We start from the raw sequence: 14,683 nt of genomic DNA on the forward strand, positions 1-14,683 counted from the left end.
TGTCTGTTATTATTTTCATATTTTGCCAAATTAATGTAAATGTTTGATGTTAAACTTTGATTCTGAAAATAAATGACTCCATTCATTTTGATGGGTCAAAGATAATAACGTCTCTCGTTCGCATTTCTGTTAAATTCAATGCACGGCATTACACAGTCAGAAAGATGAAGAACTCGTGAATATAGTATGCATATAAACGGGGATATATTGTCATACTACAACTAGTGGCACGTACCCACGTGTTTACTACATAAATTTGGCACAAAACAGCTAAATAGTAGTTGAAATAGCAGAAAAAGCTGAAAACATAACAAGCTAAATTTATCAGAACAAAGTTAATTAGGCTAAAAGTAGCAGAAAGTACATAGAAAAACTTGAATTTATCTGAGCAGGTCCCTGGTTCAAGTCCTGGTCCAGGAGCCTTTCTGGGTGGAGTTTGCATGTTCTCTTCGTTCATGCGTGGGTTTTCTCCGAGTACTCCGGTTTCCTCCCACAGACCAACAACATGCATGTTAGGCTGATTGGTAACTCTAAATTGTCCCTAGGTGTGAGTGAGAGAGTTGTGTGGTTGTTTGTCTCGTTTGTCTCTATGTGTCTCTGTGATGGACTGGAGACCTGTCCAGGGAGTACCCCGCCCCACGCATAGTCAATCAATCTTTATTTAGACAGGTAAATCCCATAGTGATTGCTGGACATGGGCACCGGCGACTCCCATGACCCAAAATGGAAGAAACGGGTAAAAGATAATGGATGGATGGATGGATGAATTTATCTGAAAACAGCTGAAATTAGCTAAAAACTCATAAAAATGTAGCTGAAAAGGTAGAACAAGCATAAATTAGCAGAAGAAAGTAGAAAAAACATGCTTTCCTAATTAGACTGAAAGAAGCAGAAGTTAGCACAAAAAAGTGGAAATTATCTGAAAAAAGGCAGAAATTACCAAAAGAAAAGAACTGCTGAAAAGTGGCTAATAAAGCAGAAAGAATATTAAATTACCAGAATGAAGTGGAGAGAGCACATTTTTAATTAGTCTGAAAAACGTTGAAATTAAATTAGCAGAAACAAGTTAGAAGAAGCAGAAAAATGTAGTTGGCAGAAAGAATCTGAAAGGAGCACAAAACAGCTGAAAAAACAGCTGAAATTAGCTGAAAGTAGCTAAAAAACAGTTAAAATTTACAGAAGGAAGCTGAAAGAAGCTGAAGCAGAACAAAATGTGAAAGGAGCAGTAAAAGGTTGTAAACAGATCTAAAGATTTGAAGGATGTAAAATGAACTCAATTTGTTTTCTGAGGGGAAAAAAATGCCAGAAAAGGCTAAATATTTCAACAAGCTGAAGTTGCATCAAAACCAAAAGTCATAGCAGGAGTGTTCTGAACAAGCTGAATGTTTTGATTTATGATTTGTTGAAATAGCTGAAAACTGCAGGATGAGAATCGCGTAAAAAAAAACGTACAAAAGAAAAATGGATCACAGTGTGAATGCTTCATATATATTCACACTATTGTGAAAATTTTGCAAATTAATTGTGTGAATATTTGGACAAAATAATGTGAGGAGTTTCAGTCAGGATTCAGAGCTCATCACATCACAGAAAGTGCTCAGTGATGTTCTCATGATCTCACACAGTGAAGTTGTCCTGAAACAACTGATCACAAGATCTCATTACAGAAGTCTGAACATGAACACAGTGAGCTCACAATGGGAGTAAAGAGGCTTATGGCAAACGATTCAGGGTCAGAGTGTTACAGAATCAAACCAGAACAATAGCCATTATTGCTGTAACAACAGGTGCCGCCTCCTTTCACTTTGCCGGACAGCTCCATGACCCAGTCCACTCTGAGCTGGAAGCCCACCAGCTGTAGGGCAGAATCAGGCACCTTCTGACATGGCCACATTTCCATGAAGCACAAAACAGATGAAGATAAAAAGTCTGTTTTTCCTCATCAATAGCTTAACCTTGTCCATTTAGTTGCTTGGCATGTGCACATTGAAAATAAATATTCCAGGTAGTGGTGGGTGCATACTTTGTTGACAATGATGACTCAGCTGTTCTTCACGATCAAGGTCAATAATGAAGATTATGACAGGAACATCTCCTCCTGTTAAAATTACTGTGCACAATGACACAAAAATATATGTGGAAATATTCCACAATTATCAGTTAGGTTCTATGGGGACATTTTCAAACTATAGCAGGGGTTTCTATAAAGAGTCTGCTGCACTCAGTCTAGAACAGAACTAATACGGAGATCGCGATCGATTGAGTACATAATTTCGTTCCACCTCATGTACCACATGTGATTCGAATGACAATAAAACGGACTTAACTTGATTAAGTGCTAAATGCTTTGAACAAGTCTAAGTAAAGTACAGCACAGTAGTCCTTGGCATCCAATGTTTCATCATCATTAAAAACCTGTACTTTTGCTGCTTTTGTCTTGTTTTACTTTTTATGTTCAAGCTACCATTTGGCTGCATTTGGCTTTTAGCTGTTTAGGTTTTAGAAAGGGTTCAAGGTTCTTTATTGTCATTCGCATCACATGTGGTACTTGAAGTGGAACAAAATTGTGTACACAGATTCCCAGTCACAGCCAATGACAACAAAAATATAAACTATAAAAAGAAACAGTAAATAAGGATCTAAGATATAAACTAAATGAACACCAAATGGCACGCTAAAAGAACTAAGACACACGTCACTAATGGTGCAAAACAATACACCGAACAACAGCAGCACGAACATGAGTCTTTGTGGGTGGATGAGTACAAATGAATGAGTACAGCAGTGTGAAATAATCAGCTGCATGAAATTAGCAGCATGGATAATCAGCAGGACATATCAACAATCAAAGTGGCATTACAGTGATAATCCTGGTTAGAGATTCATGAGTCTAACAGCCTCAGGGTAGAAGCTGTTCCTCAGTCTAGTGGTTCTGCACTTAATGCTCCTCAACCTCCTGCCTGAGGGGAGCGGGGCAAAAAGTGTGTGTGCTGGGTGAGTGGGTCCTTCATGATGCAGGTGCCTCTTCCTACATCTGGAGGTGTAGATGTCTGTGATGGTGGGGAGGCTGACTCCAACATCTTCTGTGCAGCCTCCACCACTCTCTGCTTCTCTTAACCATCTCACTTCCAGTTCCTCCAGCAGATTTCAGCAGTCATTCAAGACTCATCATTTACGTTGTAGTATTCAAAGAAAATGTGATTTGTCTAGTTGGGTTTGAGCTTTGCTTTTTCCCTTAAGGTTACAGATACAAAGACTCAACGTGGAACCCGCAAAGGCAGCACCTCCTCGTCTTCGTCCTCTTCTTCCTCTGCTCCCTCAGACCCCCTCAGCTCCATGCTGGATGGAACCGACCCCCTGTCTATGTTTGCTGCAGCCACAGAAACTTCCGCCATGTCCAACATCAGCTACACAGGGGTCAGTCAACCCTGCAGTTGTTATATTAGGGAGCTTCTGTGTCAGAAGGAAATAAAACCTTTTATTCAAGCTCACAGTGAAAATAAATCTTGTTCTTTCAGGACCTTAGCAAGAAGAAAAGAGAGAAGCAAGAGGAGGCGGTGGGTTCTGATTTTGAGCCGTGGTCATCAAAGCGAGGAGAAATCCTGGCCAGGTTCACCACAACTGAAAAACTCTCCATTGTGAGTCCACTTGAAGTGTTCTGTTAGCAGAGTCCCTGCAGGATTCTCACAATGAGTTCTCAACCCTCTGAGAGATTTTCATGAACACAGAAAACCGCCTTGGTTCCTAACTCATAATTAAAGCAGCAGAAGAATGACAGAAATGAGCTGATCGGGTTAAATGCATGTGTTCTTAAAATGTTGCCTAAACAAAACTTAATATCATAATTTTTTCTTCTTTTCAGAATCTTTTTATGGGCTCTGACCAAGGTATGATTATTTATTTCTCTTCAGCATAACAAATTCGAAGTGCCTTAATTTCCAGACTATAAAGCACACCTGAGTATAAGCCGCGCACACTAAATAAAAATAAAAATAAATTTGTACATATAAGCCATGGGTGTTCATATTTAGATAATGCCGTGGCAACATATGACACCTCCGTCCCTGCTGACACCACCAGAGGACATCAGTCGCTCTCTGTTGTGCTGCAGGACTGCATGTGAATGCTTTTAACCATAGACTGTTTGTTTATATTGTTTAGTCTATGCTTTTAGCCGTTAGCTAACTGCCTAATGCTGACACAAAGCCAAATACCTAAGTGCATCAGTGTTGTGTCATTCTTGTGCAGGCTGTCAATGATGCCATGATTACATTCTAACTTCGGATTAATGTAAAACAAAATTATGTTTTATAAAACAAATGCTTTATGAATAAGAGATTTTCAATTAAATAACATAAACTCTGTGTACACCATTGTATATGTATTGTGCAAGTTCACCCTTAACAAGAATTACAGTAGTTCAAAGTTCAACTTATACAGAATAAGACTGAAAAAAAAAATCATGTTCATAATTGAAAGCATGACTTAACATCTTTAAGATCTACCGTAATTTCCCGACTAGAGTGCACCTGAGCATAAGCTGCACACATTGAATTTATTTTTTTTTAAAAAGAGAGATGTCTGGGCCTCCCTGCTCAAGCTGCTGCCCCCGCGACCCAACTTCGGAACAAGCAGAAGATAATGGATGGATGGATGAAAAAAAAAATTAAATACAATTCAGTTTATTTATATAGTGCCAAATCATAACAGAAGTTATCTCAGGGCACCATATAAGCCGTGGGTTTTCACGTTATAACGAGTGGCAGTACAGCTGCTGAGAGATGTGCAGCTCTTGTAGATCAAGAATCAACCACCAGATGGAGTATTACACACTTTATCTTACTGGTCAACACCCACAGACAGAGTGAACCCCACAGGTCTTCATGGCAACTACCGTACTTGCCTCCGTACACGTCGCACCACCGTGTAAGTCGCATCAGTCCAAATATTTCTAATAAATTGGAAAAAAACAAATAAGTTGCTTCGCTGTAAACTTCACATATATTATTCGTCACCGCTGACAACCCGGAAATGTGGGCCGGTGTTGTGTCAAAAATCGACTGGCTGCCAAATGGTGGCCGCGGGAGCATGCATGGGAGGACTTTTAACAAGAATTTAACAAGATTAATATTTAAAAACAATTATTTGTTTGCTCAGAATTATAGCAAAGGTGTTTCAGTTGACCCTTTCCTTAATAAATGCACTTTAATAGTAAAATCAGTTGCATTTCGACTGGGCGGCGCGGCAAAATGAAGTTGATTTGTCTGGTTTGCTCCAGGAGTTATGGAGCGAGATGAAGGTGGCTTGGTATGTCAAGCCAAGTGTCTCATTAATAGCCACTTTTACCTATTAATGAGACACTTGGCTTGCCATATTGGTGGAGCGCCCTCTATTTTTCATGTCAGTATGAATGAAATCATCAGATCTCAGCCAAACATTGGGTTATAAATGTGTGTGTGTGGGGGGGGGGTGGGGGGTGGGGGGGTGAATTAGTTGCTTCAGTGTATAAGTCACAGGACTTGCAAATTTATGCAAAAAGGTGTGACTTATACAGCGAAAAATATGGTACCTCCTTCACTCATGCTTACCAGTACTTACTTCTACTGACTGGTCTAACACAAACTAACACATAATGAACACATAAACTAACAAGAACAAACTAATCACTAAAAGATCAATGATAAACAGCTAACTGAAATGATTAACAATGAACATAAATTTTACCCATAATTCTTCCCTGAGGCCACATGATTGGCAGTCATCCACCTTCTAGCCTAGTTTGTGTTTTGTAGAGTAACCATGAGTGAATTAGGTAATTGTCATGAAGACCTGTGGGGGTTCACACTCTTTGTGTGAGTCACGACAACCCACCCCATAGACTGGGCAGCTATGTGAGCGCCAGGGTGTGACTGGGCTAAATGCTTTTGGTGGCAGGAAGCTCGTTAGCCCGTCAAAAAAAAAAAAAACACAAATTAGCCATAGCATTGTATATAAGAGCTTATAGACCGGCTTGTAGACCTGGAAGTACAGTAGTTGTTTTTTATCACACCGTCTTGTCCACTCCTTCTTTATGAAGTCATTTGAGTAAAAGTTTTCCTGTTTTGTCTGATAGTTAATAAATGATTGGTGTCATTACCAGGAAAAGCTCCTAATCCAGGATCTGTTTCTGAGAAAGTTCGCACTCGCCTGGAGGAGCTGGACGATCTGGAGGAGGTAGGTTGGTCTGTTCACAGGTCTGAATCGATGCTGAGCCATGTTGCTTTCACAGTTTAGCTCCAAATGACTCGTTCACTGAAAGTTTTGTCCAGATTCTATTTGTCAGCTGACTTTGCTGCATTTTTTATATTTTTACTATCAGTTTTATTTGCTTAAAGAAGAAGCGTTTATTTTTTAAGGAAGCTTCTTCTTTGGACCTGGTTGTATGTGTGCGCTCAGGGTTCCCAGAGAGAGCTGCTGAACCTCTCCCAGCAGGATTACGCCAACCGCATCGAGGAGCTCAACCAGTCACTGAAGGAGGCCTGGGCCTCTGATCAGAAGGTCAAGGCCCTGAAAATAGTCATCCAGGTAAAACCCAAAAGCTAGGATAACTCAATGTGTACTTTTTTGGTCCCCTGTCGTAGAGCTATAATGAGAAATTAGAAATACCCTCTATTTGTCCATCTGTGCGTAGGGCTGAGTACCGAACCGAGGTTCTTTTATGGCACCGACCGAACTGCACCTGTCGGTGTATGTATTGAAATGTCACTCTTCTTTCGGTGTCAAGTTTCAGTATTGGCTGTAACGTGTCACGTGAATTCAGCATGCAGGCTGGTAAAACACCAGACATATGACAAACAGACTACACCCAGATTACACCCAGAGCTGTATAGAGCTGCCGTACCTAATCTATGTATAATTATGTCTATGGTGCAGGTGACGCCCACAGATGGGTTCACGTGTGCAGCGTGTGTTGTCGAACAGCTTCGACAACACGTGCTGCCAAAAGTTTCTCCGTGTTTTTCTGCGAGAAGAGTTAATTAGCCTCCCCCTCCTCCTCCCCCTCCTCCTCTCAGCATTAGTCAGCCTGTGAGAGCCTGAACATCCTAATTCATTATCTCCTCAACTGGACTCTTCATCAAAGAACTCCGAGGACGGCTCTGTGTGCTTCAGCTGGTGAGTTTACGTTTGTTAGCGTAACTGCAGCTTAACACGTATATCGCGGTGAAATAAATTATGATCCATGTAACGCTAACTTTAAGATATTAGTTTGTAAATTTATTTTATCTACGTAGCTAGCTAAACTCAGAAGCTAACTAAAGATTGACAGTAACATAAATCTTAGCTTGTCAAACATCTATCCAGTCAGCTGCTTAAACAGTTCACTAATGTTCACTGCACTGTTTATGTTCATGTTCTCCTCACAGGAGGTTCTGACCCTGATGTGAGGAGGACAAAAGAAAAGCGGGGGGAGGGGGGCACAGGACAGTCAGACTTTGTTGTTAAAAGTTTGCTGCTTTTTCTACAGTGGAGCTGCACGGTGGAGGTAAGTAAACTGTAAAGGATTTTGTTGACCAGTTAAACTTTTATCTCTCAGCCTAGATAATGTTTTTTGGGTAATAATAACACAACCATGTTATTGTTGATGTTTTGTACTTATGTCAATTAGGGAGATGGTCAGAGCCCTAAACCCCAGAGAACCACAGAGAAGATTCAGGCAGAGACACAAAGGTGCAGATGTCTGCCATCAACCGTAACCTCAGTGAATCCAGTGACCTGCTGGTGGAATGTGAGGGACAATATGTCAGTGCTATCAAACTGACAACCAGGTATCTGTGTGTGCAACAAGTATCATCTACAGCCTCAGAGTGAACATGTTCTACTGCTGGAGACACCATCAGCCAGGAGTGGGCTTGTTTGTGTCCAGAGAAAGAAGACATGTTGTTTCTGAAGAAAAACTGTGAAGTGAAAAGATCCTCAGTGTGTAGCAGTGAACATTAGACACTGACCTGTCACTGGTTTGAAACTGGTCTTTTGACATGGAAATTATTTGTTTGTTTTTATGTAAGAAAACTGCTTGGAATAGAAATACCAAAGTTAAAAAATAAAACTCACAATTTGTATTGTAATGTGTAACGTAATTTTATTCTTGTTAGAATTAATAGTAATTACAAAATTGGTACCGAAAAAAGAACCGTCCAGGAACCGACACTGAAGTGAAGGTACCGACACCGGTACCGATACAGATTTTTTTAGAAAGGTACCCAGCCCTATCTGTGCGTGTTGCGAGCGTGATAACTTGGGGAAAAAAAGGGAGGTAAATGGCAAATGGACTGTACTTATATAGCGCCTTTCTATCTTATCAAGATACTCAAAGCTCTTTACACTACAATCTGTGTCCTCATTTACCCATTCATACAGCACTCTACTAGATCTCTACAAAGATTATTGAACAAATCATTCTAAAGAGACTAATCAGTGCTTTGTCACATTCATACACCGATTGGACACACATCAGAGGCAATGAGGGGTTCAGTGTCTTGCCCAGGAACACTTCGACGTGTGACTGCTGGTGGAATCAAACCCCCAACTCTTGCATTGGAGGATGACTGCTCTAAACACTCAGCCACAGACGGCTTCTATTTTGGCATGTGGCTGCTTCTAAATGTAACAGGTCATTATTGAAAATTGGGTTGCTACATCAAAATCCAAGATGGCTGCTGCTATATATAGATTTGCAAACTAATTATCTCAACCATTTGAGAAAACCATGCTTTCGAGTTTTTATATTGTTTTAAAGTATAGTTTTCTTAAATGATTGTGGTGGACCAAGATCCAAGATGCTCCCTCCAATAGCCTGAATCTGTCACTCTATGCCGTCTCGAAAAAGAAATGAAAAAAAAGATCTACCTCTCTTCTTCAAATTGTAACTCTTCCTAACACTTACATTTCTTCAGTGTTTTCCCTAGATTATTTGTCCTGACAAGGCGCTCATCCCTTTTATGTCAGGGGTGGGGGTGGGGGTGGGGGGCACATCTGTGTTGCACGCTGATTGTACCAACAGTTTCAGGGGGAGTATCAGCATGAGGGAAATGGAGTAGCTTTTTAGCTAGCATGTCTGTACTGCCACACACATATATACATAGATGCCTTATTGAGTACTGAATCGTATGTCAGCATTGCCGCCTTAATGAATGTGGCAAAAGTGAAGCGATAGACGCGATAAACTTGCACTCATACACACATATTGAGATATATATATATACATATACAAACCGGATTCCAAAAAAGTTGGGACACTAAACAAATTGTGAATAAAAACTGAATGCAATGATGTGGAGATGGCAAATGTCAATATTTTATTCGTAATATAACATAGATGACAGATCAAAAGTTTAATCTAAGTAAATGTAACATTTTAAAGGAAAAATATGTTGATTCAAAATTTCACAGTGTCAACAAATCCCAAAAAAATTGGGACAAGTAGCAATAAGTGGCTGGAAAAAGGAAATTGAGCATATAACAAACAGCTGGAAGACCAATTAACACTAATTAGGTCAATTGACAACATGATTGGGTATAAAAAGAGCTTCTCAGAGTGTCAGTGTCTCTCAGAAGCCAAGATGGTAAGAGGATCACCAATTCCACCATTGTTGCGCAGAAAGATAGTGCAGCAATACCAGAATGGTGTTACCCAGCGTAAAATAGCAAAGAATTAGGTTATCATCATCAACCGTGCATAACATCATCAAAAGATTCAGAGAATCTGGAACAATCGCTGTGCGTAAGGGTCAAGGACGTAAAACTCTACTGGATGCTCGTGATCTCCGGGCCCTTAAACATCACTGCACCTCAAACAGGAATGCCACTGTCAAGGAAATAACAGAATGGGCTCAGGAATACTTCCAGAAAGCATTGTCAGTGAACACAATCTGCCGTGCCATCCGCCGTTGCCAGCTGAAACTCTACAGTGCAAAGAGGAAGCCATTTCTAAGCAAGCTCCACAAGCTCAGACGTTTGCACTGGGCCAGGGGTCATTTAAAATGGAGTGTGGCAAAATGGAAGACTGTTCTGTGGTCAGATGAGTCAAGATTTGAAGTTCTTTATGGAACACTGGGACACCATGTCATCCGGACCAGAGAGGACAAGGATAGCCCAAGTTGTTATCAACGCTCCGTTCAGAAGCCTGCATCACTGATGGTATGGGGATGCATGAGCGCTTGTGGCATGGGCAGCTTGCATGTCTGGAAAGGCACCATTAATGCAGAGAACTATGTTCAGGTTCTAGAACAACACATGCTCCCATCTAGACGTCATCTCTTTCAGGGAAGACCCTGCATTTTTCAACATGATAATGCCAGACCACATTCTGCAGCAATCACAACATCATGGCTACGTAGGAGAAGGATCCGGGTACCGAAACGGCCAGACTGCAGTCCTGTTTTTTCACCTATAGAGAATATTTGTCACATCATAAAGAGGAAGGTGTGACAAAGAAGGCCCAAGATCATTGAACAGTTAAGAGGCCTGTAAGAGGGTAAGACACAGAAAGAAATTGCTAAACGAATACGCAGTTCCCAGAGTGCTGTATCAAGGCACCTCAGTGGGAAGTCTGTGGGAAGGGAAAAGTGTGGCAGAAAACGCAGCACAACGAGAAGAGGTGACCGAACCCTGAGGAGGAATGTGGAGAAGGGCCGATTCCAGACCTTGGGGGACCTGCAGAAGCAGTGGACTGAGTCTGGAGTAGAAACATCCAGAGCCACCGTGCACAGGCGTGTGCAGGAAATGGGCTACAGTTGCCGCATTCCCCAGGTCAAGCCACTCTTTAATAAGAGACTCAGAAGCATCTCGCCTGGGACTGCTGCTGAGTGGTCCAAAGTTATTTTCTCTGATTACAGTAAATTTTGCATTTCCTTTCGAAATCAAGGTCCCAGAGTCTGGAGGAAGAGAGGAGACACATAATTCACTTTGCTTGAGGTCCAGTGTCAAGTTTCCACAGTCACTGGGGTGTCATGTCAGCTGCTGGTGTTGGTCCACTGTGTTTTATCAAGGGCAGGGTCAATGCAGCTAGCTATCAGGAGATTTTGGAGCACTTCATGCTTCCATCTGCTGAAAAGCTTTATGGAGATGAAGATTTCATTTTTCAGCACGACCTGGCACCTGCTCACAGTGCCAAAACCACTGGTAAATGGTTTACTGACCATGGTATTACTGTGCTCAATTGGCCTGCCAACTCTCCTGACCTGAACCCCATAGAGAACCTGTGGGATATTGTGAAGAGAAAGTTGAGAGACGCAAGACCCAACACTCTGGATGAGCTTAAGGCCGCTATCCAAGCATCCTGGGCCTCAATAACACCTCAGCAGTGCCACAGGCTGATTGCCTCCATGCCTCGCCGCATTGAAGCAGTCATTCATGCAAAAGGATTCCCGGCCAAGTATTGCATGCATAAATGAACATGATTATTTGAAGGTTGGCGTTTTTTGTATTAAAAACACTTGTCTTTCATTGGTGGGATGAAATATGCTAATTTTTTGGGACAGGCATTTTGGGTTTTCATGAGCTGTATGACATAATCATCAGTATTAAAACAATTAAAGACCTGAAATATTTCAGTTGGTGTGCAATGAATCTGAAATATATGAAAGTTTCATTTTTATCATTACATTATGGAAAATAATGACCTTTATCACAATATGCTAGTTTTTTTGAGAAGGACCTGTACCAGTAGCTAGCTAGCTTAAGCTTTAGTATCCACGTAATGTCACCAGGCATGACTGCCTCAATTCTCACTTTTTTAAGTCGTATATTATTCTTATGCACATAAAGTTTTAGCAACAAAATGGTATAACTAAATACATGAGTACACTACCACAAAGTATACGTTATCTTACCTTTGATGAAATGATTACTACAAAGACGAGTGCACTTTGATGGCTGCCTTTGTTTACCCTCCTTGGTAAAAGCATGTTTATTGACACAAATCCACAATCCTCGTTTCTTTGAATTATCTTTTTTGAATGAATTTCTATAAAAGGACACACCTGGCTTTTCTCCACATCAATTTCTGCATCTGATAGCACAGCCACTATCCAGCATGTTGGTTAAGTTACACTTGAAGACTTACTTGGAGAATGTCTAGCTTGGGAGGGAATGCAGCAGTTTTTATCCCTTCAGTGGGCATTTCCCCAGCAGCTCTGACATCACAAGAAAGCTATCATTCCAGTCCAGGAAAACAATTATATTGAAAACTACTGTAAGGATCTGGTATTGTTTTGAACCCAAAAATGCAGGGAGGACTCAAACAACTCAGGTTAAGAGTAAAGAAAAGCATTTAATGAAAAAATAAACAAAAGCGCTGACGTGGCAGCAAAAACTTACATGAATAATAAGAGGTCAAGAGGGGAGACAAAAACCAGCACGAAGTGAAGGGCATGAAACAAGAGGCAGAAGTACAAAGTTTGTTTTCTCAGTCATCCAGGTATATAACAACAAAAAAGGTTGAATCATGTCAAGAGGCAGAAGTCTTCATGAGGAAATGACCAGATACCAGACAACTGAATACTGACTTAAATACACCAACACTGACAAGGCAAATGACAAACAGCTGGGAGGACAACAGGTGAAGAAACCTGGAACTTAATGAGGGAGTAGTAACTTAGACAGACCACATGATGGAGACAAAACACTAGAAAGCGAAAAAAAAAAAAAAAAGGAACCAAGAGAAGGATAAGCACAAAAATTACAGACAAGAGGACAAATGATGACAGAACAGAAAAATAAATAAAGACAAGAAGAACACAAAGAAAACAGACAAAGTACAGACTCTGACAACTACAAACTTATTCTTCTTCTTTCTGCTTTTCCCTCTTCAGGGGTCACCACCGCGAGTCATCCTCCTCCATCTCGCTCTGTCCTCTGCATCCTCTGTCCTCACTCCAACGATCTCCATGTCCTCTCTAACTGCATCCATATATCTCCTCTTTGTCTTTTTCTTGGCAGCTGGATTTCTAAATCCTTCTACCAATATACCCACTGTCCCTCTTCTGGACATGTCCAAATCATCTCAGTCTGGCCTCTCTAACTTTATCTCCCAGTTGTTCAGCCTGTTGATGACCTCATTCCTAATCTTATCCATCCTTGTCACTCCTAGGGAGAACCTGAACATCTTCATTTCTGCCACTTCCAGTTCTGTCTCTTGTCTTTTTGTCCATGTCTCTGTCTCCACACCATACAACATAGCTTGCTGCCAGTTGCTCCTGAAACTTTTCTCATCCACTCCATCTGTCCTGGAATCTCTTTTTCACCTCTTTACTACACACTCTATTTTCCTGGACAGTGGACCCCAAGTACTTGATCTCTCTTACTTTTAACAGGAATATTCCTCAGATATGATATGACCGGGTTTTAATTGTGCAGGTTTTTAATATCCATGTCTTCTGCCCCGAAAAGCCTTTGGCTAAGGAGTTTTTAGATTTTATCCAGTCTTTGAACTTTCTGCTGAATATTTTGGACCCCACTCATCAGCAGGGCCATATACTTGATTTAGTTTTAGCATATGGTCTATCTGTTTTTCCATCCATCCATTATAATTTAGAAATTGGGGATGCTGCTTTTTCTGACCACAAACCCATTTCATTTGACATCCCTCTTGTCCGTGAGTCTAATGCCCCTTTTCCATTAGTACCGGTACGGGCCGACTGGACCCTACTTGGCCCAGTTCTGAGGCTTTTCCATTAGTACCAGTACTTAGCACCGGTTACTATTTTCAGTACCCTTGGCTCTGTGGTTCTAACCCGAACGAAGAGGTACTAAAACGTGACGTCAGAACACTGTCGGTCACTGATTGGTCGGGGGCGGAGTCAGGGGCGGAGTCACTGGATCCTTCAGAAACTTTTCAAAACAATAATCCGCAATTTGCAATTTCTCGGACTGGAGCAGCGGCTGGACTTATTTTAAAGATTTTAAAAACAATACTGACAACATCTTGGTCTAATGCTGATGTGCTGGCATTTTTTGTGCTTGGTGGCTGACAACATAATTCAGAGAAAGCTGGATGGAGCTCTGCTGGTGTACTCGGAGCCTCGGAGCACCAGGCCGGGCAGGACGTCATCTCCCCAGCTCCAAGTTCAGCTGGTCACCGCAGAAGATCCTTCGATGTGCCGACTCGGAGGCTTGGGTTCCGGATACCAGCCTTGTGTGCTCAGAGCGCCGCAGGTCACTGCGAAGCTGGAGATGGGGACTCGCAGATGGCCGTTGCCAGACCCCAGCCGCACGTAATCATGAAGGCTGAATCCCGATCCCGCCCAGCAGTCAGGCGGACTGGACAGTCTGGGACGGACGCTGGAAGCGATTTTTAAATAAAATATTTTGTTTTTATATAAAAAATGTTTTAAAAAATTGCTGAAGCGATTTAAAAATGATATTTTTTTTTTTACACGTAAAATGTTTTTTAAAATCGCTTCCACCGTTCGTCGCAGACCCGTCTCTGTCCGCCTGTCTCTGTCCGCGCGTGTCGGGCCTTCATGATTACGCGCGGCTGGGGTCTTGGAACGGCCTCTGCGAGTCACCAGCTGAGCTCGGAGCTGGGAAGATGAGCCTGCCCGTCCTGTCTCCGAAGGAGAGGATCGTGTGAGACCAGCAGAGCTGGTCATAAAAAAATTATATATATATATATATATATATATATATATATATATATATATAT

The 14,683-nt window shown here is 41.5% G+C and overlaps 1 protein-coding gene across 1 annotated transcript in view; it reads left to right on the forward strand.

Moving 5' to 3' along the window:
- The window catches only part of vps35l (VPS35 endosomal protein sorting factor like), an 83,079-nt gene that overhangs the window by 18,945 nt on the left and 49,451 nt on the right, over nucleotides 1–14,683 (forward strand). The window contains exons 3-7 of the mRNA XM_037690749.1: nucleotides 3,241–3,417; nucleotides 3,519–3,638; nucleotides 3,863–3,887; nucleotides 6,140–6,213; nucleotides 6,436–6,564. Of these exons, the coding sequence (XP_037546677.1) occupies nucleotides 3,241–3,417; nucleotides 3,519–3,638; nucleotides 3,863–3,887; nucleotides 6,140–6,213; nucleotides 6,436–6,564 (525 nt within the window). The remainder of the gene's footprint in view (nucleotides 1–3,240; nucleotides 3,418–3,518; nucleotides 3,639–3,862; nucleotides 3,888–6,139; nucleotides 6,214–6,435; nucleotides 6,565–14,683) is intronic.

Source organism: Nematolebias whitei, chromosome 17 (genome assembly GCF_014905685.2).
Source record: "Nematolebias whitei isolate Nwh7 chromosome 17, NemWhi1, whole genome shotgun sequence".
Lineage (NCBI taxonomy): Eukaryota > Metazoa > Chordata > Actinopteri > Cyprinodontiformes > Rivulidae > Nematolebias > Nematolebias whitei.